This window comes from Falco naumanni, chromosome 14 (assembly GCF_017639655.2).
Source record: "Falco naumanni isolate bFalNau1 chromosome 14, bFalNau1.pat, whole genome shotgun sequence".
Lineage (NCBI taxonomy): Eukaryota > Metazoa > Chordata > Aves > Falconiformes > Falconidae > Falco > Falco naumanni.
The window spans coordinates 4149653-4174487 of record NC_054067.1 but is presented as its reverse complement, the minus strand read 5'-3'; the positions used below and the strand labels follow the sequence as shown (position 1 = coordinate 4174487).

Genomic DNA, 24835 nt, shown 5'->3' with positions numbered 1-24835 from the left:
GGACGGGACAGCTGTGTGGCAGGTAGGAGTGCAGCAAACCACCTGATGTCTCAGGGATAGAGAGATAATAAAGCTGACTTTCCGTAGACCTTTGTCTGGACTGGACTGTTCTGGATGGTGGATAGCTAACAAGTGTGGCAGTGCGCTGGGGCAAAAGATGATTTTGCTGTCATTGTCTTCAGCTGGCAGTGTTTGCTATTCCCCGGAGTACAGGAGATGCTTTGTACAATTTAATTCAGAATGTAGATTTGATACATTACATGCTGTGTGTACAAGGGGCAGAATGTGGGAACTCCGGTTGCATTCCTGGGCTGGAGAGCTTACAACTGCTGGTGGTAAATGTTAGACAGCAGGAGGAGGAGTTTGGGCTCTTGGGGTGTGTATCAGGGACAGTTGGTGACCTGTTTGTTAATTTATCTCATTTTTACATTCATAGATTTATTAGGACAATTTGGAGTGGTAATTTAATCTCTGGGCATTGATTTCCTAATGTGTAAGCTCTTTGCAGGTTGATGCCCATCTTCTGGCTCGCTCAGGTAAGCTCTGCCCAGCTTCTGGTGCCAAGGGTGAGCTTGGTCCGGCCCAGGCTGTGTGGTTTGCAGTCTGCAGCGTCTGGCTTTACCGCTTTTTCTCATTTCCCATTACGTGGAGACTTCTGGCAGCGGAAAGCCCAGGATTCTGTCCCTGGCTCTACAGACAAGTGTGTGATTTGTCTAATAAGGATTCGCTGATCACTCCAGAAGTGCTTTGAGATTATCAGAGTTAGGGATGGGTGTTACAGAAACTTAGCTTTATGGTATCAAGGGGTTTAATTAATTGTAGCTGGTGAAGGGCTTTGTAAAACTGAGGTAAATGGCTCTTTGGATGCACAAATGTTACCATTCTGTATAAATATTTTGTAGAGAATGGAAGAAAAATATTTTACAGCACAAAGTAATACAGGAACAACATCTGTAAAGTGTTGCATTTATTTAGGAGCTGCTGTGGTCTGAACTGAACCTGAAAATAATGAAATAGTAATAAACCAAGATGTGATGGCCCACATTTTTCAGCGGAGACTCATTCAAGTGTGTGCACCATTCTGCATCAGCTCAGATTAGACTCGCAGATCCCAGGGTGAAATGGAGAAGCATGCCCACTGGTACAGCAGGACTTGCATGAGCCTGGCATGCGCAGAAAATGATACAGGACCGCCTGCTCCGTGCCATGGGCTTTGCCTTCACACTTCTTTCTTCTCAGGGTTTGTGCATTTACTAGCTGGCGCCTTGGCGTTTGGCCCCGGTGTGGCTGGCAGCCTGGGTTTTGGCATGCTGAGCCTTAGAGATGCCCTTGACTTTGGTGGGAGCAGAGGGAACTTGGTCCTTTGCAGGACTGGGCCAAGTGTGTCTGAGTCAGAAAGGGCAGGCGGCCAGGGCATTTTCCTCACAAAGGGAAGGAAGCTGAATTCATTCAGTTCTTAAAGGAGTGTTTAGCTCCTCAGATTGGAAAGGCCCATAGAAACCTGATACAGCATTACTGGAGTCTGTTCGGTGACTTCAGTGGGAATTGAATAAGACCCTAAATGTGTTAAAGTCTTTGCACTTTTAGCTGTAATGATGATGCTGATAAGCAGAATTGCATTAAAGATAATAGAGGAAAGAGCTGTCTTCCCTGTACTGTTATCTGGTTTCTCTTGATAGAAATGTCTGCATCTAGATTATTTTAGGTTTTGTTTTGTTTCCCTGTGGTATCATACTCTCTTTAATAAATAATTTGTGGTTCTTTGTGACATTTTTTTTTTACTCCTGAAGAGAGGAGATCCAGTTTCGTATCCCTTCTGGCTTTGAGGTGTGTAGCTGCAAACAGGTTCTACCATCTTCGTTTCTTCTTAACATTTCTTCGTGTTCACAGTTGTGCCTGCACCTTGGGAAGAGTTTACTTAATGCAAGGTAAATATTTTCTCTTCTCTGGTACACCAAGGTTTTATTGTCTTATTTTGTTTCTGATGACAAGTAAGAGCTGTTTGAGCTGGAAGAAATCATTGGTTTTGCAAAAGAACCTTCACCTCTTAAAAGTGGGTGGATGCTTTTGTTCAGGTATAAAGACTAAACAAACAGGACCAGGTGGTCACTGCCTTTTCACAGAGGCATGGCTTAGGTTTCACTCCAAAATTTACAAGGCTTGGGGGGTGGTGGGGTGTTTGAACCTTTACACTAGTAGGCCTTCGGCTAGTTTTCCACTGTAGCTTTCTCCTAGCCCAGGTCTGTGTGTCTCACTGGTGGGGTGGATCTCTGGGCTGCCAAGCAATGCTAGAAAAGGTTGGGGCATAAGCAGGTATTTTTTTGTTGCTGTAACTCGATTCACCCAGGACAGTGGCACTCTAATGAGTGCTGGCAAGGGTACATGCTATCAACAGAAGTTCTGAGGACGTGGCTGGCTGGTTTATCGTGACATGTAGTCTTGCAAAGAGAAGGTAGTATTTTTTTTCTTGTCGTCTGGTTCATCAAGGAGCCAGCATTGCATTACTGTCTGCTGCACTCTGAAATCAATTGGAGTCTCCCATTAGTTCGGTAATAATTTGATGTGTTAAACTACTGTCTTTTCTTCTGCTGAGGCACACACATTTCGTTCTGTAGCTTCCCTTCCTGCATGTCTTTGCTGCCACTAGTGATCAACCAGGAAGCGCTGTATGCTGATGCTTTCTGCAGAACTTGGGCAATTATCTCTTGGATGTACTCCACCAGGTTGTTGTCGTGGTCCTTTCTCCTGGCTTGTGACCCAGACAGTGCTGGTGATTAGTAAGGTGTGGATGGAACAGTCACATTCCAGGGGGTGTAGCTGGTGGCTTCTTTTCTGTCTGAGTAAATGTGCTTTGTGACCTGTTAGGCGTCACCTGGTAGACGGGATGGGTTTGCTGGCTTCCCAACTTGCTGTTCATGGGTTTTCTTCTGAGGCATCTTAGTGTTGCTCTGAGCTGCTGTGTAGGACTTTGGTACCTCAGGACTGGGCAGGGAAAAGCAGGCATCTGCTTAAGGCTGTAAATTAGGGAGGAGCTGACAAAATCATGCTAGTGGCAGAGCAACTTCTGGTGTACCGGCTTCTTTGAGCGGCTCAGGAGATAAGGACTGATGCAGGCCTCTAGCCCAGCAGCAGGCAGCCGGGGCTGTGCTACCTGTGTTCCCAGCTCCTGGCTCTGACTGCCTCCAGCCTTGCCCTGCTGGTGGAGACAGCAGGCTGATGAGCTGCCCTTCCAGCTGGGGTGGGACCCATGTCTGGTTGTGCTCCCTGAGGTGGCCCTGACCCCACCCTCTGCCGCTGAGGACCCTTGAGCCCCAGGATGGAGGTTCGCCATCCCTTACCACCGCCTGTCGCTGCAGTGTGTGCTGATGGCCTCAGATGCTCACAGACTTGAGCGGTGGTGCCGAGTCTGCAGAGCTTCTCCAGCCCGGTACACTGTAAGGTGCTTATCATGTCTTTTGCTCTAAGACTGGCTTTAGAGGCCTCAGGGTAAATGCAGGACAAGGAGTTAACCTCACTAGGAACAGGCTGACTCAGTGATGATTCTTAGATCAGTTTGTCTTTGTGACCTGTTAGTTAGTGTGGCTTTTAATTGGTTTAGTGTGTTCTGTGGTCTTTTTTTTTTTCCTTTCTTGTTTTTTAATCAAAGCATCTTGTCTTCTGAGGCCTTCTAGGGACATAAGTTTCTATGAAAATGCTGATATTTCTTTATCAAATATGTTTATTTCACATTTACATCACCTTCCTGCCAAGCAGTGGATGGTTCTGTCAGCTTCTGTCATGCTAAAGTGATACTGCCTCTGGTTTTGTGAGATATTTTTTTTATCAACAGCTTGTATTTGCCCACTGACCTCAGAACATTTTTTTGTATTCTATTTTCAATGTTTGGTGGCATTTCTCCAGTCTAAGATTGCCTCTTACCATTGCAGCTGGCTCTACAATCCAGCTGGAATCAAATTGGTCTTTGATTTAATGGCACAACAGCAAACATAGCTGTAGAATGGCTGGCAGCTTCTTTTGTGGAGCCTGACTATTGAGAGTCTGTTCGTCTGCTGAGGTTGTACTGCAGAGACCCTTCTTTTCACAGGAGCATCCTCAGTCACTGCATTCACTCTTGTTGCTTAACTCTTTGGAGAAACCATCGTAAAGGTATTCTGTTTCCTGTATGTGTTTACCCCGTTGCTCTGAGATGAGCATTTTTCTTTTCACATATCTTCCTGTACTGTGCTCAGGACCACAAAGTCTGTATTTTCGGGCTGTCTGTCTCCATGCGGCCTGGGTTCCTTTAACCACGTTCTTACTCAGTCAGTGCAGATGCGCTCTTTGGGTCTGTCACTGTCTTCCACACTCACTGGGTAGGTCAGACAGCTGTGCCGTTTGGAGGCATTTCTCTAGAGCTGGAGCAGGACCTCGCAGGCTCCCCTGTAACCAGAGCAGCGCGTGGCTTGGGCTGTTACCTGCTTCATTAGGGGGCCTCTAGTATCTCTGGAGTTACACATAGACGTGGTGATGCACAGCTCTGTAACCGAAGCATTTATTCTTTTCTCTGCTTTGTGATTTTGCCTCAACAATAGTGCCTTTAGACAGGTTCATTTTGTCTGAGATCAGACGATGTATCTGCTGTTCTGCGTTGGTTTTTTTTAGATACTGTCCCTGGCAACAGTGTCTTGCTCATTTCTCCTAGTTTTCTGCTGCTTAGTAAAATCATTTCACCTCCATTTTTCTTGTCTTTTCCTCCTCAAGGACAGATAAATGTACAGGCTTTATTCTTGCTTCTGTTGACTTTTTTTTCCCCTAGCACTCCAGCATTTCCAGAGGTTTGATATCCCCTCCAGTGCTTGTTTTTTCAGTTCCTAGGAGGTATTTTGTGGGCCTTTTTCTCTGCTTCATTATCCCAGTTGTTGACACTGTGTTGCATGTACCAAGGGCTGACTAGCAACATGACTGCTGTCAGGTTTCTGAAACTAAACTGGCTCTTTCTAGGTTCTTTAAAGTCTGGTAGGTCTGGCAAAATGGAAGCAACCTCCCATCTATGTTAACAGCAGTGAAAAGAGGGTTGAGTTTCTCAAGAAACAACTGAGTTTGCAAGAGCAGACACACAAAGACGGTGAGTAACTTGTCTGAGGTAGTTTGTGAAGTCTGTGGCAGGTGTCCCATGCTTGTACCCTCAGCACATGACTCTGCCTCTGTCTTCTCTGGAGGTATTCAAAACCCACCTGGGTGTGGTCCTGTGCAGCCTGCTCTAGGTGAACCTGCTTTAGCAGGGGGTTGGAACAGATGATCTCCGGAGGTCCCTTCCAACTCTGATGATTCTGTGGATATGGTCTGCAAGGAAACAGCAGGCAGAGCCCTGCTCCTGTTCCCTGGTGGTGACCAGTTTCAGGCACTGGTTTGTGGGGAGGTGGAGCTGTGCATATTGTGAGCCTGGAGGCTGGCAGTGTGCTGCCAGTTCCCTAGTATCCCACCATCTTCCCATAGCTTCTACTGGCCCTCCTGGGATGGGGCCTGGGAAGGAACATGCCTACATCGCTCACTGCAGACATGGGCATCTTGTAGTTTGAGGTGGCAGTTGCTGCTAGCTGAGCCGAGGAGCAGTAGTTTGCTGCTGTCTGTGTACACGATGAAATGCTCTTTACAGCATTTGTCAGCACCAGGAGTGGGGCACAAGCCTGCTCAAGGCTGCCAGAAGGGATCTGCAAAGCTCCGCAGCTCTACGCGAAGCGAGCACGGAGACGTACCATCTTCTGTCTGCTGCTGGAGTTGGCTGGTCGTGAGCTGTCTCTGCCTCGGTACCGTGCCTGTGTATCAGCTGCCTTTGCTCAGGCACAGTGCTGGGTCAGTGCAGCTGGATTTGCCTCCTCGCTGGCTGTCGCGGTGCTCTGGCGCAAGCTCTCCAGGCCGTGTGCCTGAGTACCCACCTGCGAGTGCATGCCTGGGAGAGCTGTGCCCCTCCAAACCCTTGGCCCTTGTTTGAAATGACAGGAGGATAAAGACAAGTGGAGGAGGAGCTGGTAAGGTTGTCTTGGACATGTCTTGGGATACTGCTTCTCTGTTGTCTTCTCCAGTTCTCAGCCTGCTTTGCTTATAGAATATATAACAATGCAGGTGTCATTTTGTGCCTCGTAGTGTGCTCAATTAATACCTTTTAGTTTTCTTTTAAGGCCTGAAGTTGTAAATAGAAGGTAGGGAGTGTCAAACAGTAGTAGGCTTCAGCCAGCAGCAGGGTAAATGTTGATGAGCTGTTTTAAGAACAGGTTTATTTGCAAAGCTTTTATGCCATAAATCTGATGTGTGCCTGGCACAAGGAATCTATTTTAGGTCCTGTTGTTGTCCTGTTTCCTCTTCCCTTGCTTTTTTGTTTGTTTACTTGTTTCTGTGCTTTTTTGATGGTTCCTTATTTTTGGTGCTTTCTTTGACCTTATACAAGATTGCATTAGTGTCAGCTGCTGCTCTGGGAGTTCGCACTTTTGTAGGGATTTGCATTAGGACCTCAGGCTGCTTTAGAAATGCCTACTGAGCAAGGGAGGCGCTTCCCTCTTAAAGGAGCAAGTGCAGATTGGCTCCGCACATTCTGGACAGAGACCTTCAGAGAATGGGGGCACCCTGATGTGTTGGGAACAGATGTGGCTTGGCTCTTGTCTGTGTATATTAAAAGATCTGTGTCCTTTTGCATCAGTGACTTGCAAATGTGCTCCCAGGTCCTTCAGACAAGGCATCTGTGCTTGTATGGAGAAGTGGTTTGTCCTAGTGAAAATCTGCAGGAAACGAATGAAACCCCAAACTATGATTTACCTACCAGTTGCTCTAACTAGGATTTGTAGCATGGGGACAGTGCCATTTCCAAAAGTGGAACGGTCCCTGCTGGCTCAAGCACTCTGCCTTACGGTGACTGAGGCTGGGGTGCCCTTACTCCTGGATGCCACCACCTTTTGGGGGTGGTGTTTCATCCTGTGCTGGCCCATTTTTCTTAGCCATGGTGGCTGCAGACTCTGCAGGAGGCTATGACAAGTGCAGAGGAATTGTAAGTAGTTCCCCAAACCCCTTTATTTTTTATTTGGGTTGTAAGAGGATGGTGGACTGTTTTCCTGTTGGAATATGGAGTCAGGCAAAGAGGAGTAGTAGAGCTCTGCTCTGGAACAGAAGATTATTTTTTTGAGCAATGAGGCATTAAGTGCTGAGTCCCTGTTTTAGCAGTTTAAAAATACCAGACCATTGTGGTAGCTGAGAAAACACCACATTTAGTGTGTGGATCTTGTTTTGCTTTCTGCATATAGGTGTCATTTCTCCCCTGACCTATTTAAGAATAGCATTTGTACATTTGCTCTCCTGGTCTTCCCATCCTGCTGCTCTGAAGCCAGGGTCTAGCTGGCAACTGGAAATAAGTGCATGCAGCAACTGCTCCATTTCCCCCCTCTGACTGCTCCAGATCCAGGATACCCCCAAGGTAGATATGCCATTACGCACGATAAGATCACTAACGTAGCAGGTGAATATTATATATATGAAGCTAGTCAGCTGTAAATAAAAGGCCTGGCAAAGAATAAAAGGCAAAACATTGTCCCTGAGGAAGTAAATGGGTATATGAATGCCTTCCTGCCCTAGTGCCCTAGAGAGATGATGCAGAGTCTGGAATGCATCCACCTCCCGGGTGTAAGGCATGTGGCAGCCTGGGCTTCGCCCTTTCCTTACCTGGAGGCAGAAGCTGTGTCCTTCTAAACATGCCATAATGCCTTAGGAAGATCAATATAGCAAATCTTCTCATGTGGTGTTGGTCTTTGTATCTGCTTGTGGCATTTGGAGGCCTGAAGTCCACGCTCTTCTGACTAGAGGTCTTTGTCTTCAGCCCCAGTAGCAGAGCTGGAGACATCCAGAGGACTCCCTGTTCTTTATTTTTCCTTCTTGGAGTGGGGTTCACCTCCCAGCTCTGCCTGGCAATCCTGGGGTGGCCTTGAGTTAGACCTTCTAAATGTGAGATTCATCCTTCTCTGTCACAGAGGTTTAGTGTTATTTACTACAGCAAGTTTCTCAGCTCGCAGACTAAGCAATTGCAAAGGCGAAATGTGCTAAAAGGTGACTGGAAGGTGCTAGAAAATGGCAACTGTCCCTAACTTTCAATGACTGGCATTATATTGCTGCTTCCTCATCTCTTCCACAGTTGTGTGGTGGTTGTTGGCTTGGCTGGCATGTGTCTAGTGGGGCACGGGCCAGCGCCTGAGCAGAGCTGAGCTGCAGTTGGCCCAGTACACCTACCTTCTTGCTGGCTTCCTGCACAACCGCGCACGTGTGGCTCGAGGCAAAGCCAGCTCTTGGTCTGCCCACGGGGACAGTTGTGGGGCAAGGGCCATGGCTGTTTCCTTGGTGAACATAGTTAGCGTGGGTTGGAATGGTGCTAGGCTGGGGGGGTCAGCTGGTTGTGTTTGTCATGGCACATCTTCTGTAAGTATGTCAAGCAGAGAATAAACTATGGAAGAGCAGAGAGAGCACCAACACCTGCAGAGAATATGAGGAGCAGGGAAGATAGTCCTTTTTCCTTTTTTTTCCTCCCTCTCTTCCTCCAAACCTTCTTTGATTCTTTTTTTTTAATGTAAACAACATTGAAAACTTAATAGGCAAGATGCCAAGTGGTTTATTAAAAGCAGTCTTAATGCACCAGCTGGAGTTCAGTAGTTTAGGGTGACCAAAAAATGTGAACTCAAGGACTTGTTAGGTAGAGAATTTTTATTGTGGAAGTCTAAGCAAGAAGAGGTTTCCTTTGATATTGTTTACATGATAAGAAAGAAAATGATGAGAGCAAGCCTGCATCTGCCAAACCCTGTGACAGGTGAATGCTCTGCCCAGGTCGCTGGTTTTTAGCCTGGGTGTACTTGGGGATCAAAACTCTTGCTTGAGTGGCCAGATTCAGGCTCCTGCGCTGGCGGTTTGCAGTGCTGTCAGCCTCCCCCCTGCTGCAACAGAGCAGGCTGTGTGAAACGGACCTCAGCGCTCTGCATGGGGATGCTCTGGGTCCATTTGAAGACGGTGCAAACGGTGGGGTTGGTGGACAGATGTGCATCACTCTGCTGAGAGCATAGGCAGAGACCACTGTGTGATACTGCGTATGCAGGTTGGAGGCAAACCCTGTGCCCAGATGCATGCACACTAGAGAGGCACAAGAAGTGAGGAAGAGAGGATAAAGGTAGGAGGACGAGGTAAAGAGACTGCTAAGCTGTCCAAGGCCAGTGGAAGAACTGGCAGTTCAACCTGCATGTCCTGAAGCTGTGTCAACAGAAGAAAGCAGTGTCTTCCTGCCGGTGTGAAGTGATGACATCGCCCTGTGTGGTTCCAGATATGTGGGTGTACGGGAGCTTTGTAACTTTTTCTGCAGAAGGCAACACACATGATGTGTAAAATCAGAGACATTCGCATTGATGCAGTACCACAGCATGATTTACCTGGGGTATTTCTCAGGTGTAGGTGAAGCATACGTGGTAGCCTGGTACCTTCCTAGGCTAGTATGGATTCACTTTTAACATGTCTTCATGGTGAGAGAAGGGGTGAAATTCTTGTGCCAGGCTGTGGCAGTTGTCATCTTTGAGCACAACAGTAGCATGCTCCCCACCATATAAATATGGGTCTTGTTCAAACCTGGTCAGATTAGTGTTTCAAGTGTCCAGGCAACACTAAGAGTTGCTGCAGTGAGCAAGCCCAGGTTTGGGTTCTTTGGACTGCTTTGGGCCTTGCCTTTCGTCAGCCGAACCGGTGGAATCACAACCTTTTGTTAAGCCACTGCAGAGACTGCAGTAAGGCTTCCCATCGTGAATTCTTTAGTACCAGGAAAAGATGATCTCTGAAGAGCGTAGACCTTTTTGCTCTGTGCTCGGGTTGAGTGGCCAGCTAAGTGAAGCAACAAGTGTTCAGCCTGAACCTGCAAAAAGTCCAGCAACGCGGGTTACAGAGCCTTACTGCAGGCCCAGGGATTACTGCCTATCAGTTCTGTTGGGATCAGTGACTGTCCATTTTGATTGTCAGTTAGAAAGCATTTAAATCACTTTCGGGATGCAAGAAGGAAAGGGCATGGGCAGGCTTTGTTGCCACGCTCAAACGACTCATTAAGTCAGAGCAAGTGACTTGTTTGTCTCCATCTGTAGCTTGCAGTAGGGGCTGGCGTCTCTTACCTGTTCTTGGACACTGCTTCAGGATTGCCTTAAAGTTGCAAACTCAAATTAGAACTCAAACAGTTTGTCTTGACTATTTTTAATCCAAATTAAGGTCATGAATCTTTCATTGCTGCAGTTGCCATGTTGGTGTCTCCAGTAAGCAGCTTTTGGTTTACATTTGACTCCTAGAGAACAAAAGTGAACCTGAGACTTAAGGTCTGAACTAGAAATAATAAAGTCCATATGGAGAATTATTTCAGTCTATCTGCAGTGGTTTAAATCTGCACTTCATTTCACAGAGATGCTTTTATGTGTGGATGAGGGCAAGGGATGCAGTCCTGTGGAATGTGGGATATCTGATAGGCACAGCTGATGATGAGACATCCTTTTCAGCTTTGTGGAGCCCTTCATCTGTGTAAATAAAAAGCAAAACAGGGAGTGGTAAGATTTTTTTGGGTTTTCCTCTTGCATATGAATGCCTTTTCTAGGTACTTTCTCATTATTTCTTATCACTCACAGGGAAGCATTTCCCATTACATTAGAAGAAACAGAAAAAAAGAAAAGAAAATGCTGTGGCATCATGGAGATAGTTCTGGGAGCTTCCACTCATTTTGGTGTCCATCACTTTTTCTGCTTTTAGCTCCTTCTGGGGTGTCCATTGCTCTGGCAGTCTAAGAGTATCTCCAAATTCAGCAGCTTAGAGCACAACCTTTTTGTTTCAAACCATGATGTTTAAAACAGTGACAGAAATACCAATGTAGCTGTTTGGGATTGAGTGGAGGTGTCGGTGGCTCTTCCCAAGGGTATGATGTGTCCATACCTCTCATGTGAATTTAAGTCACTTTTCCTATCAAAATGTAGTTACCTGGAAGTGTGGTTCTTAATTCTTAAAATCCATATACCGTTAATGTTTTTAAAGTAATAATGACCAAGAGGCTGCCTGGCATAGGGTTACCACAGGGGCTTTCCTGGCAGCCAAGCTTTGACCATGCACTTACTACCCGTACTTCTCCTTTCCACTTTTCATTTGCGTGTTTGCTACACTGGGTGGCTTTACAAGCACTTTGCAGGCCATCTTCTGATGCTGCCGTGCTGCGAGGTGCTCCCTTAATGTAGCCAGTAGGAGCATACTTCCTTTCCTCGCTGTGCTGTTACAAGGTTTAATTACTGAGTGCCTGGACAAGGTTTCATGCGGAAAGCTGCCCCACACCCTCTGTACACACACTTCTCCCCCTCCCAGGTCATGTAAGCATCCCAAAGCTCAAGTGGTTTAGTAAGTGGCCAGGATCTCGGCATGAGCACAGTTTGAACAGATTGCTTTTGTTTTGGTGTAATTGAAAAACACCCACAAAGAAAATATGTTGGCTAGGAGTGTGCTGCAGGGCTCAGCCCCGTCCCAGCGGGGCAGAGAGGGACCCTCTCCAGAGTTTTCTTTCACGGTGTCTTGCAGCTTTGCTGAAGCCTCAGCATCCTTGTTCATGTTACCTCGTACGTTAAGCATAGCCCTTACATACACACCTAACTTGAAACATCGCTGGCTTTCGTGATGCAAAAATAGTCTTGTGTTTTGCTTTTTGGCATCTCAGCCTGAAAAGCCGTGGCTTTGTACAGAGAGGGAAAGTGAGAAGTGTTTTGTTAAAACTGGGGCACGTCCCAATACTTGTTGCACTTGGAAGAGTGAAGCTATGTGAGGAGTCATGAAGCTTTTGTAGTGGGAGCTCGTACTGGATGCTGGGAGCCTGCAGAGCAGCAGCACCGTACCGTGTGGGAAGAGGTGCTTGAAGCAGGTGGGCTGAAGGGTGTTGTGAGATGAAAGTCAGATGTGTTTTGTAAAGCGGTGCCTGTGGCTGCATTGGTGGTTTGCAGAGAAAGAGTTGAAAGAGTTGTGGAAAGAAAGGTAGGTAGATAGGTAGACTAAGTTTGAAGAGGAGAGATCCTTGAAGACCATTTACTGAAAAATGCTGTCAAATGTAAATTAAGCGGGGAGGGGAATAGGTTTGCAGGTTACTTTCATCAGTTGTGACAAGCTCTCCACTGCTTCAGTCCATTCCCAGCTCTTAGCAATTTAACTGGGTGACTCCTAAGGTCCAGACAGAGGACACAGTAATTTAGGTTCGAAGAAACATTTAGTGAAAACCATTAAATTCACAGCTGTTGCATTTGCATCCCTTCTGTATTCATTTTTTGACGCTATCCTGCAAGTACACTGTCAAGAGTGAATTTTAAATCAGTAAGTCACTTGGGAATCACAGCATTAAGAGTTTTACTAACAGAAGCTTGTTTATCCCATGTCAGAAAACAAACAGTTGCAAGTACTTGTGACCCCAGGTAGTTTCGCGTGGATACAGCCTGAATTCAGAATACCCACTGGGCACAGGGAGCTGCTTGTGAACAGCTAGTTCAGAGGCCAGAAGTTACTTGTAGCAAGTTTCGGAGGATAACTTCTGAATAAATGAATATATTGGAGGAAATCATAAGCTACTTACAGGGTGCTTGCAAACAGAAAAAGAGAGTACATTCATCAAAGAAATTACTCGGTTTGAATAATTGGTTCAGCTCAGAGCATGTTTACCTGCCTGTGAGGGGAATGGGGAGGTTTAATTGGCAAATGTTTGTATTGTGCTTTGAGACACTTGTATGAAAGCGAAGCGTTACTGTTAGGGCTTCTAGATTTATAATTCCTTCTGTAGTTCGTGTGAATGCTCCCTTTTTTCAGGGTTGTATAAAGAAGGGATGCAATGGTGGTTTTGCAACACGCACATGTGGGGGAGGTCCCAGAAAGGCATCTTTGCTCCCGAAGGCACTGGGGCACCCTGGCTGCATCTGTCCTACCTGGCAGAGCCAGCCCCACGCACCCACCCCCAGCCCACCAAAGCCAGGGGTGGAAGCAGCAGGGCACAGACTGCCCTGGAGCTATGATGGACCGACCCTGAGTGCCCTCTGCTTCAGCTGAATCTGAATATGGGCCTTGTATTATCAAAAAGGTGTCAGTATTGTGTAACTTAACAAAGTTTTGCAGAGAAGGCAGTGAACATCTGTCATGTAAGCAGTGAAACTGTGACTGCATCCATCCTGTACAACTAGCAAGCTGCTTTTTCAAATGAACTTTTACAAAAACTGCAAGTAAACATGCAGAACAACTGTATCTGCTTTTCTACATCGGCAGCTGAGCTGGGAAGTACTGTATAAATACTTTCAGGTAGTACTTAACAGAGCGTCTCAGTACTCAATATCTAGAGAGAATCCTTCTCAGTTACATCACCATTGATTTCTTGGAAATGGATGGGTATCACTGGGAGCAGAATTTAGCCTGTATAACTAAGTAATAAAATATCTTTTTGCAGGAAGTATATTTATAAACAAAGAGCAAGCATTGCATCTTCAAGTTACGTTAGCAAAGCAACTGCCTGAAATTTGGCATGGCTCCTTCCAGTCAGGGGATCTTAGAGACAGTTTTGCTGCATCACAAGCTGCAATAGTATCTCTGAGGCTTTGAAAATGAACACCAGTGTCTCTGCAAACAGGATACTCTTTGTGAGTCTTAATTGGAACCAGTTATGTCTGAATGGTGCAGACTTTGAAATAACGTGACCAACCTAAGAAAGCTATTCAAGATCTATCTACAAACAGTATTCCCTAGATACACAGGGGTGAAGAGCTCACTGGGATAAAGGCCCAGCATGAGATTCTGCTCTGAACTTGCACTGAATTGAACCAATTTTCTGTGTGTTGTTTTGAAGACATTTTGGTGCTTCAAGCATCTTCCTTCCTTTCCTCTCCCCAGCTTGGCAAGAACTAGATATAAAAATATTATAAGACAAGCTTTTGCAAAGGGGGAATTGAGTCATGGAGAAACTGAATGTTGTGTATTTGAAGTCAGTGTTTGTCTTTACACTTAACAAAACTGGTGATTGGAAGAGATGGGGGGAAGGGGGAAGGGACATTGGATCGTCTTCTATAACCCCGTAATAGTTGAGTGGAAGCAACTGACCTGGCTGAGAATTTAATTCAAGCTTTTGCCACTTGGCTGTGAAGCCCTAGCTAACACAGTCAAATACACTTTTGTATTTTGATACAACAGTCAGTTTCTTTAAATGCTTCCTTAAAGCCAACGGGCATTGAAAGGAATTTTCTTTGGAAGTAGGTGGTTGTTGGGTGTCTGTCCTCTTTGTTGCACACACGCTATCATATTAGGAATTGCCTCTTAAAGGGTTACCAGCACTGCCTTGGTTGCACTAATGGGATCTTTGCGGACTGAGATGAGGAAAATCCTGCTGATTGTGCACTCTGTCTTCTTGGTGAGCACAGGTTAGCCTCTTCCAAGAGCTGTCCCTGCTGACAGCCTGGGTGGCTCCCATAGCTCTGGTGTGCCATGGTGAAGTGCTCTGGTAGCTAGCTGGATTGCAGCAGCACTCAGCAGTGGGGCACAAGGTTTCTCAATGTCTGCATGCAGGGCTTAGCAGGACCTCATCTCTGCTGCAGAATTATTCTGCAATCTCAGTTCTGCTTTTTCAAAAGGAGTCTCTAGTGCTCAGGGCTGCAGGAAGAGTGTAAAAAACGTGACAGGAGTGTAAACCGGTGCTCACGCTGTCGCCCTGGGCTTGCACTGCCTGTGGAATATTAGCTTCAAGACCCTGGAACTGCGCCCTACCCTTCAGTTAGTCCTGTGGATTTTGCCATCTTTTGGGCACGGACTATGTTACTTAAGCATTGTTCTGCTAGAATTTGCAATTCTGATACAGGTGGGAGTTGGATGGGGTTTTTTTGTCATCTTGAGGGGTTTGCTTTCGGTAGGCTCTCCGGGAGAAGGTCTTCAGTGGGTGACATGCTTCTTGAAGCACTGCGTAGAAACTTAGTCAGCATGAAGTCAGAGACTTGGGAACTTACCTTGCACCTAAGAAATGGAAGTTTTGTGACCATTTCTTTCCAGGGAAGAATGCAATCAACAACACCTTGCATGTTGAGTGTAGATGTTACGGGGAGCAAGGCTGCCTGGGAGCCTGCCAGGAGGCATAGCAAAAGCTCATGAAACCAGTGTGTTTTGGGTGGAGAGACTTGTGTCTGTATGAACAAGAGGTGCGTGAAGGGGATGAGCTAGCAGAAATTATTCCTGGGAGGCAGGAACTGGTGCTGCTGCAACACTGAAGAGTTCTTAATGAGGCAGTAGCTATTGCTTCTGGGTATGGAAAAAAGGGTACAACTCCTGTCTTACAATCAGGAGGCCAAATACACTGTTTTGCTGAGTTTCTTTTTTTGTGGAGTGCTTCAGTGCATGCTTACTGGTTTGTCAGACGATGAGAGCAGTGAAAGCATTTTGTTTTGAAAGGTAATCTCCAAAGAATGAAATTCTCAGTGAACCTCACGTTTATAAGAAACCAAGATAATTAGCTTTTAGAATAGAATACAATATTTCAGTTGAAAGGGACCTGCAGTGATCATCTCATCCGACTGCCTGATCAATTCAGGAGTGACCAAAAGTAAAAGCATGCTGTTTAAGGGTGTTGTCCAAATGCCTCTTAAACAGGGACAGGCCTGGGGTGTCAACTGCCTCTCTAGGGAGCTTGTTCCACTGTTTGACCACCTTCTCTGTAAAGAAACTACTTCCTAATGTCCAGGCTTTTGACTCTCCAATCTTATCAATACCCTTTTATTAAAAAGCACACAAGACCCTCCACCCCCTGCCCCCCCCCAAAAAAAAAAAAAAAAAAAAAAGGGAGAGAGAACACCAGAAATTGGCTGCTTGACTGAAGGTATGGCATAGTCATTTCCAATACAGAGAAGCTGGTTTTGGATGGGGTTGTCCCATGCAGGACAAGACTAGCAGGACCAAGGACTTGTTATTATGACAGGAAAACCTGGCCCCAAGACAGGGTTTAGCTTGGGCTGTCATGCTGTTGACACTTCTCTGTAATGTAAACCTGAGAAGTTTCTGAGCTGAACGTATCTTGTTGGCTCTCTGTTCATTACAGGTTTTCCCAAAATTAAGGTTGGAGTGACTTGGTGCAAAACGCTTAAAATCTGAAGTCTTAACGTGGTAGGGAATGTTCTTTTGACACTATTCAGTGGCACATGGAAATTCTCAAAATTAGAATGAATGAAAGAGCAGATGGCCTCTGATCAGGAAAACTGTAAATTTTAAGGCCCTTGGTGTGTATTGCCTTGTGGTTTGCTTTAGTTTTCATTTAGACTAGCTTTAGAAAGTTAATATCAACCATTAAGCCTTTTTAGGCTATCTTCCCCCCTCTTTTTTTTTTTTTTTCCTCTGGTTTAGAAGTGAATAAAAGAGCTTTGTACAGTTCTTGAAACTGAGCCTGAAACAGCTCTGAACAAAATATAGTGTTCCTTTCAAAATCTTGGAAATCATTACATCATAGGCAAATAGGGCCAGAAACCGTTAATGGTATTCTTTGTGGAATGAAATCCCATGGGAGGACCTGTTTCAGCAAACTGGCATTGTTTACAAATAGATGCAGTGACAGATGCAGTTGTCCCATTCTGAGGGACAGCTGAAACTTTGTGCCCTGTAATGGACTTCGCAGAATAACCATCTTGCTTTTGGTAACAAGCTGAAGACGTGCCTTGGTGCTTCTGCGGTCAGCCTCAGGCCGGTGATCTGGGCGAGTGAAGGCTGCCTTGGCACTGGGAAAGCATTTGTAGGTGGCTTAAAGAGAAAATAAAGGTCTCTGTCACCAGAAGCTCCCAGTCTGTGAGAACTGCCGGAGGCACAGGGAGCTGTGTCCCGGTGTCTCTGCTGGGTTCCATGAGCTGGGACCTCCCGCCTGCTTCCCTGTGCAGGAATACCTGGGCATCGTGCGCTTCGCCTTCCCCGGGATAGCGTGTATGGCACGTGTAGGTCTCACTGGTACTGAAACAATAGTTTTCATCACTGTTTTGTTGGTTGTGGGTTGTTTTTTTTTTTTTTTCCTCCCACCCATTACTGAAAACCTTTTTGCATTTCAGGATAGAAATTATGGAGATCAGTAACGTTAACTGTTTGAAACCATTTAGTTCTCTAGACAAATAGGCCAGTCTGTACTTGAAAGTGAGATCAGCACAAGCCCTAGCCTGGGCACAGTGATAGCTATTCCTTGGTGATACGGGACATGTTACTGCCGGCATACGTGCTTCCATGGGAGGGTGGGCCATGTCCGTCATCTCCAGGGCAGGTCTCCCAGTCGACCTCTACCTGGACAGCCAGGCTGTGTCGGCCAAACCCTCTCGTGGGGACCGGGCACGTGCTGGCGACGGCAGGGGTCTGAAGGGTCACGTCTGTGCTTCCCCAGGTGGGGTGTTCCAAATGACAAAAACATTATTCTGTCTGACAGCTGCCTCCAGCATGTGACTTCGTTAGTTACGAGCGCGTGATCTTTTCCACGCTTCTGGGCCTGAAGGCAAAGTTCTAGGGAATGACGCCTGGTCGGTGGCTGCCTGTGGTTCAGCATCGCCTGTGGATGCAGGTGGAGGTGGCAACTCCGTGGTGTAGGGAAGGTCTAGCAGTTCACGTAGGGCTTGAGTTTACAAATAGACATCTTCTTTGGCTGCTGAACACTGTGTTAATCTATCAGCGGAGCAATTGTTCAAGCTGCCCCCAATTTGCTGCAGGCAAAAGAGACCAGAATAATTCAGAGCAGTGATTTAACACAAACCAGTTGATGAAGTCAGCTGGGAAGGGTGCTCATACATACTGCTCCCCTGTGGAGGTGCACAGCTGGGGTCACTAACACCTTTCATTTCATGTTTGTGAATCAAGATCTCCAGGATCCCAGCTTCGTGCTGTATATCCTAGGGAAAGGGCTGGGACCACCTGTTGCTAGGGTTTTCAGCTGCGTGACCCTGGGATGGGTCCCTGAGCAGCCAGATGTTCAGGAACAGCACTTTGTGGAACCAGGGACCGGTGCAAAACAGAAATGTGATGGTATATTTCATTTGTTGTTCTTGTCACTGAGCAAATGCTTTGCATTTCAGCCTAGCATTGTGGGATTTCATTTAGATTAAATAAAAAAATGTAAGTCAAGTAATAAAAAGTGATTGTTTATGTGTAGTAATTAAAAAATTATCACAGAGGCTAAAATGCTTGTGTCATGAAAAACAGTCTACAGTGAATATCTCTAAATGTTTCAGTTCATAATTTCATTTTTACGTGGAGGGTATTGTCAGTTAAAGCAATGTGGATTTGATTATCCCCTATTAATACTTTGGCTGGAAATCCTAGCAAAATTCCAGCTATATCAATATAAATGGAATTGTTGAAAACATTGACCTCAGGTGTTGTTTTTTTTAAATACAACAACAAACAAACCAACAAAAAACCCACCCAAAACCCACCCAAACACCCCAAAAACCCTCAGCCGTGGCAGCTTTACCTGACTGAAGTGAGAGCAGCAGTGCTGTTACCAGTTGAGCTTCAGGACTTTGCGTAAGCGACAGTCACCATGTTTGGCTGATACTTCTGAAAAAATAATAAAAAAAAACACCCTACGATTTCCATAGCTGAAAAACATAAGTTGCTTCATATTTTTTTTATTATTATACTTTTATTTGAATTGAAGAAAGAGCTTGTTTGTTAAACCAGTTGCTTAACCCAGACTTGAATTTTAGTATTTAAGATACACTAGAAAGATTAGGAATTTGAGAAGTCTTACCTGCCTGGTGTTTTCCCAGCTTATGAAAGTTTTGTAACCATTTCTGGGTTGCTTTTTTTCACCTTAGGTCAGTACCCATGTTGTTTGTGGTCAACAAAAGATCATACGTATCCACTCCTTGCTGATATACCATACGTGGGACTTTATGGTTGCACTTACTCAAAGCTGTGCCACGAACAACCCTGTGGTGACAGGCCTATGTGGTAGCAGGACAAAAAGAGAAGACTTGAACTGTTTTCAGGATGTGATAATTTTCCTTAGGTTTTGATGGATTTTAAAGCAAACACGTGCTCTACTTTTATGTGCAAGAAAGTTTTTCATTGGTACTTCTGAAAGAATTTCCTTGGGGAAGGTCATTCCTTCTGCAGCCCCACAGTCCCAGGTCTAAACTCTCTCTGAACACAGCAGGAAGAGAACAAAGATCTTTCTGCTGGCTGTCCATATCCCCCCAACATGCTCCTTGTTTCTTACATCATAAAAATGGTTCACTACGATACCAGGTAGTTTCAGTAAAACATTTAAATTTTGCTTTGTAAGTCTGATTTTAGAGGAAAATTCGGATTGTAAACAACTGCAAGAGAAAAGTTGTAAATAAAGGTTTAAAAAGGCTATAATGGAGAGGAAAAAAGCTTTTTTTTTTTTTTTTTTTTTTTGGTAATACAGTAATTTTTAGGAATTGGCTGTTGCATTTATTTATAGCAACCAGCGGTAACCTTATTCAGAGCAAACGTCTAATAGAGAGGTTTCTTTACTCCACCAGAAGGCGTTTCTTGCCCTCTTCCCTCCCCAGGACCCCAGCCTTGGCATCCTTACTTGACAGGCATGCTTTCTGTTCTGCTTTTGCAGGAGGCTGTGAGGGCTGCTGAAGATGTCCGATAGTCTGGATATTGAAGAGAAACCTCCAGCCCCACCGTTGAGAATGAACAGCAACAATCGCGATTCTTCAGCACTAAACCACAGTTCAAAACCGCTCCCCATGGCCCCTGAGGAGAAGAACAAGAAAGCCAGGCTTCGCTCCATCTTCCCAGGAGGAGGGGATAAAAGTAAAGTATCAGCAGTGTGAATGGGTGGCTACGTCTCTGTTTGCTTTCTGTTGGTTGGTCGTGGCCGTCTTCCTGCCGCTGTTTTCTTTCTGTTTCAGCTGCAGAATCTGGTAAAGTCCTTCCAAAGCCTTCTGTGCCAAATACTCTAGTAACATGTTTCAGAAGAGGAGGAGGTGTTCAGTCAGTTACTTTGCTGTCTTGGAAAAGCCAGTAAAACGTGCACACATTGTGGGACTTGCCTTTTAAAAATAACTTTATAGTTGAGCTGGGGAATCCTTTCCTTTGGATTTTGCTTTGCATTTGCAGTAAAAGCGGAGATGAGGTGGTGTACTTTTGAAAATACCTTTGCAGAAATGAAAGGCAACATGCCTGACACTCGGGGGGTTGTTTTAAATGCACTCACATTCCAGGAACAGGAACAAGGCTCTTGCTTTTTGCTTTTGCAGTGAGAGTGGATGCAGAATTGGCTTGGTTTAAAACCTGCTAGGTGTGGTTACAGCGAGAGTCTTTTAAAAGTACAGGAAACAGCATTTCAGTTCCCATTCTTTGAAATGCATGTGCAGAAGGGAGTTGGTTTGAGTTAGTGTATTTACAGAATTCAGGGAAGAGATCTTTTTTGTAATGCGGTAGGAACTGGTGGGCTTCACCCACAAGTGCTGAGGGAGCTGATGTCTTTGCAAGGCCACTCTTGATTATCTTTGAAAAGTTACGGTGACTGGGGGATGTTCCTGGTGTCTGTAAGACAGCAAATGTCACTTCTGTCTTTAAGAAGGAGGATCTGGGGAACTGTGGGCCAGTTAGTCTCACCTTGGTCCTTGGGAAACTAGTGGAGCAAATCCTCGTGGAAACCATTTCCACACACATGAAGGATAAGAATGTGTTCAGGAATAGTCAGCACAGCTTTACGAAGGGGAATATATGCTGAGGCATACTGACAGCCTCCTACCACGAGATGACAGGCTTGGTGGTGAAGGGAGTGCAGCGTGTTGTTCCTACTTTAGTAAGGAGTTCAACGCACCTTCCCATAGCATCCTCACAGTCAAACCGATGAAGTACCGTCTGGATAAGCTGACAGCGAGGTGGACTGAAAACTGGCTGAAATGCTGGGCTCAGAGGGTTGTGACCTGCAGCATGAAATCCAGCTGCATTTCAAGGGGGATTCTGCCTTCAATGTGTGTCACTGTTCCTCCAAGTGGAGCTCAGAACTATGGAACTGCGGTCATTCCCTTGCAGCTCCAGCTCACCGGCACTGCTCGTGAGCCTCTTCCACGGGTCACGGGAGCAGCTGGAGGTGGGTCTGGCATTCTGAACTCCTCACTGGCAGCAGGAGGCACAATTCCAGCCCCATTCCTCCCCCGGTCAGGTGCAGTCCTGATGATTCCTCTCATGCGAAGGCTGTGGCTGGATGGGCCCGTTCCTCAGGCAGACCTGGCCTAAGGTTGCTCTGCAGAGTGCTTCCCAAAATGTCCCCTTCTCAGAGCAAAACTAATTTTCAGTTGATTCTTTTTAAAGGCCAAAAGTAAAATCTCTCCCTGCTTGTTTAATTCCTGGGAGGATTTGGGTCAGTTCTTCCCTGGCTGCCAGCAGGATGGTATCACGCCTCTCTGAGGGAACGTTTCTTTGGTAGGAGGTGCTGCGTGAAATGCATGCAGATACGGGGAGATCCAGAAGCAACCCCTCCTGGAAATGATCAGTGACATAAAAAATGTAATTAACACCAGTCAGAGCAATCTTAAGAAACATACAAGTACCATGATTTTAAATGTGACTGTGAGGCAAGGTAAGCTAAGGGTTACAGCTTGGTCTTTGTTGGGTGGAATAATAAATGGAGGAAGTTTAGCTTGGCTGGCCAAGCGCCTTCAGGTCACTTCATCTCAGGGTTGGTTTGTGGGTCAGAGTATCAGCTGGCCTGTACGTGCTTCACAGACTGTGACACATTTTTGAGAGTCCTACTTATAAAGCTGAAGATGATTGATGTGGCTGCTCTGGGCTGGTGCAGTGCTTGCAGCATCTCACAACTTTATATTAATAGTCCACCACTGGTACTAGCGAACAGAATATGAAGAAAACACCATGACAGAGTGTTTCTGTCTGAACCTGCAGGAACTTTGTCTTTCACTTGCTTGCCAGACAGGAGGGATGCAAGGATGGATATGCTGCGGTGTGTTCTCTCCAAGGCAATGGTGTATGCTGGGACTGCTGTGCTCAGGGAACAGGAATCTTTGTAGTCACTCTCCTGTTGGAATGCAGAGGTTTCAGTTAGGGTTTGAGCACTTCTTTGTTTAAAACCCTGTTTTGGTAAGCTATGATGGCTCTCTGGGACCTATCTGTGCTTCTGCAGTTGAAACAAGCCACTTAGGCATTAGTGTCTTGCTCCTTCCCATAGCACCTGACCTCCTGGCTGTCCTTGGTATAGCTCCTCTCAGCCTTGTCTCTGGGATGAAGTACCCCATTTCCTGGGGGCAGGAAGCCAGGGCAGGCAGCTGACATACGTTTCCAGTGTCATGTGGGCAGTCTGTGTAGAACAAGGAGCTGAACCTGTTCCCCCATAGCTGAGGCTGAAGCTGTGAAATTGGCCTTCCTTCCTCGGAGCTGATGATGGTGATGGGAACTGTGGTGGAGTTCATAGCGTTAGTGTTTCCTTTCAGCAGCGCTTGTTACCTCAGGAGAATTGAGAGCAGAAAGAAATTACTTGCACCCTTTTAGTTGTTTGATACAGCCTTGTTCTTCTTTCATTAAACCGCCTGTAATTGCTGTGCTATGAAATAAATTAATACTGTGTGTGAGCTGGTGGCTCCATGAAGGCACTGTAGAGCGTTCAACCTAAAGCAACGCGAGGGGAGGGCCCACCACAGCTCTGATGCCCCTTTCAGCTGAGAGGTACATCCTTGTCAAGATTTCTGGGTGAATAATGGCACTTCCACGGAAGCTGCTCTAGACTTAGCTGCAGATGGGAGCGGCGTCAGACCTTCACTCATCTGATTGCCTCTTGTACAGAAAAACAAGAGAAGAGGGAAGGAGAGAAACCCAGTGGGTTAAGATTAATGGAGGAGAAAGAAAAGGACAAGGCTGCTGCGGTAGGACAGGAGGAGCAGGGCAGGAAGGATGCTGGGAGGGACAGTGGGAGAAGGGATGGAGGAAAGAGCAGAATGTGATGAGGAGGCAAGCAAACAGGAGGGCGTAAGCGTGAGGTCAAACCCTTCCTTCTTCTTTGGAGAAAAGCTCTCAGTTAGCTGGGTCACATTTTGCTCCCAAACAATTGCTTTGTTAACATAATAATGATGACGGTGATGCAGACTGCGTGAGACCAAACACTCTTTCCTTGGAGTCTTCTAATCTGTAATTGCTGCTGAGGTGGTGTGGGTGACCCTCGTGGCTAACTGCTGTGCAGCAGGAGTGTATTGCGAGGGGCATTTATAAGAAAATCAAATAGGAATGTCCAGGATAAAACCCTCAAATCCAGTCAGTCGCTGCTTCAAGTCAGTCGTGCCTTTTCGTATCATTTTGCCAACTTATGTGAAATAGAAGTGATTTGAGTTGCAGGGCACAGGGAGAAGTGTCAAAGCTTTCAGACGGGAGAGGGGCAAGGGTGTTGCAAGGAGATGTTTAATTCTGTATTTAGTTCATAGTTTATCAGCATTTGGACCATAGGTTTATACCTGCAGTCTGGTAGGCAGAGGTCCCTGAAGCAGATGTGCCAGATCTTGGGGAATGAGCTGGAACGCTTGTCCTCCAGCAGAAGAGGCCTAAAATGGACAAGTGCTGCTTTTGATAGAATGTTTTCTGTAATGCCTTATTTTGCTTTTAGATTTGGCTGTTGCTTTAAACTGAATTTGATGATCCTTTAAATCTAATTTTCACTGCATATGCTTGGAAACGATGAGGTAGGAGAAGCCAGTTTTGTTGTCTGCAATAGGAAGCTATATGTTCTGAACGGGGGTGACATCCTGTAACTGGCAACATCTATCCTGAAAGCTGAACAACATAATCTTAGAGATAAAAGAAGGGGAAGAGCATTTGCATTTGTATTTGATATATTGCTGCCATCTTTACTGAATGCTAAATGAAAATAATTCATCAATTAACATTGTGCAGGGGTGTGCAGTACAGACAAAAGGTGACAGTGAATTATTTAATGAGGATAAATGCAACAATGCAGAGAAAGGATTAAAAATATCCAAAATCCTCTAGACTATAATTATGAGGAGCAGCACATCTTCCAACTAAAGGAGGCTGTGAGGCAGAGTAAGAAATATGTGCAAAGAGAGGCCTTGTGGAGCTATCTGTGAGCAAAGACAGACCCGGGGCGGGAGGGGTGCTGATACGGGGTTCAGCCTTTGGATGAGACCCCTAGGTAAACTTAGGAAGCTGGCAAACGTAATACTAAAACACCAAAGGAAGATGTTAATTAAAAGTCTGTGAGCATAGTAGTGCTTTGTGTTAGAAGGCTTATGTGCCAGAAGATAAATTCAGCAAAGCTCCATCCTGGTTGATACTGGTAGAAGGGCATGCTTGCTTTTGAAGTAAGACACGTGCAGACTCGTCTTCATCTGTTTTTGATGTGCATAGCATGACTGTCACTGGTGCTGCACTGAGGGAGTACAGGACCTGAACAAACTGCTCCTTTCTCTCCTGTTGATGCATAATTATGGCGTGTGTGTTCATTTTCATATTCCCGTTAATGTATGGTGATCCGCTGGCCTTTAGAGATCCTGATACAGAGTATCGTGGTGATAGGCGCAGCATAAACCGTTTGTGTATCTCTGGGCTTTTCACAACTGCTAGCATGAAGTCACGTCACATCACGTCTATAGAGCCAGCCTGCTCAGGACCACAGCGAGGGTATGTAAACCAGACACGCATTAAATGGGCGAGAAGGGCGGCAGAGAGAGATGGGATCCTGGGGAGCAGAGCGCTTCCTTTAAAGATGTGACGTGGTGTGACTTTTTGTATCCTACATGAGCACTTTATGCATGTCTTATTTCCTGAGTTAGCGTTAATAACTTCCGCATACTGC

The 24835-nt window shown here is 45.8% G+C and overlaps 1 protein-coding gene across 3 annotated transcripts in view; it reads left to right on the top strand.

The window, feature by feature from the left end:
• PAK3 (p21 (RAC1) activated kinase 3) overlaps positions 1–24835 on the top strand; it is a 77198-nt gene that overhangs the window by 19888 nt on the left and 32475 nt on the right. For all 3 annotated transcript variants that reach the window (XM_040614619.1, XM_040614620.1, XM_040614618.1), the window contains exon 2: positions 19622–19818. In XM_040614619.1, the coding sequence (XP_040470553.1) occupies positions 19644–19818 (175 nt within the window). In that variant the 5' untranslated portion in view covers positions 19622–19643. The remainder of the gene's footprint in view (positions 1–19621; positions 19819–24835) is intronic.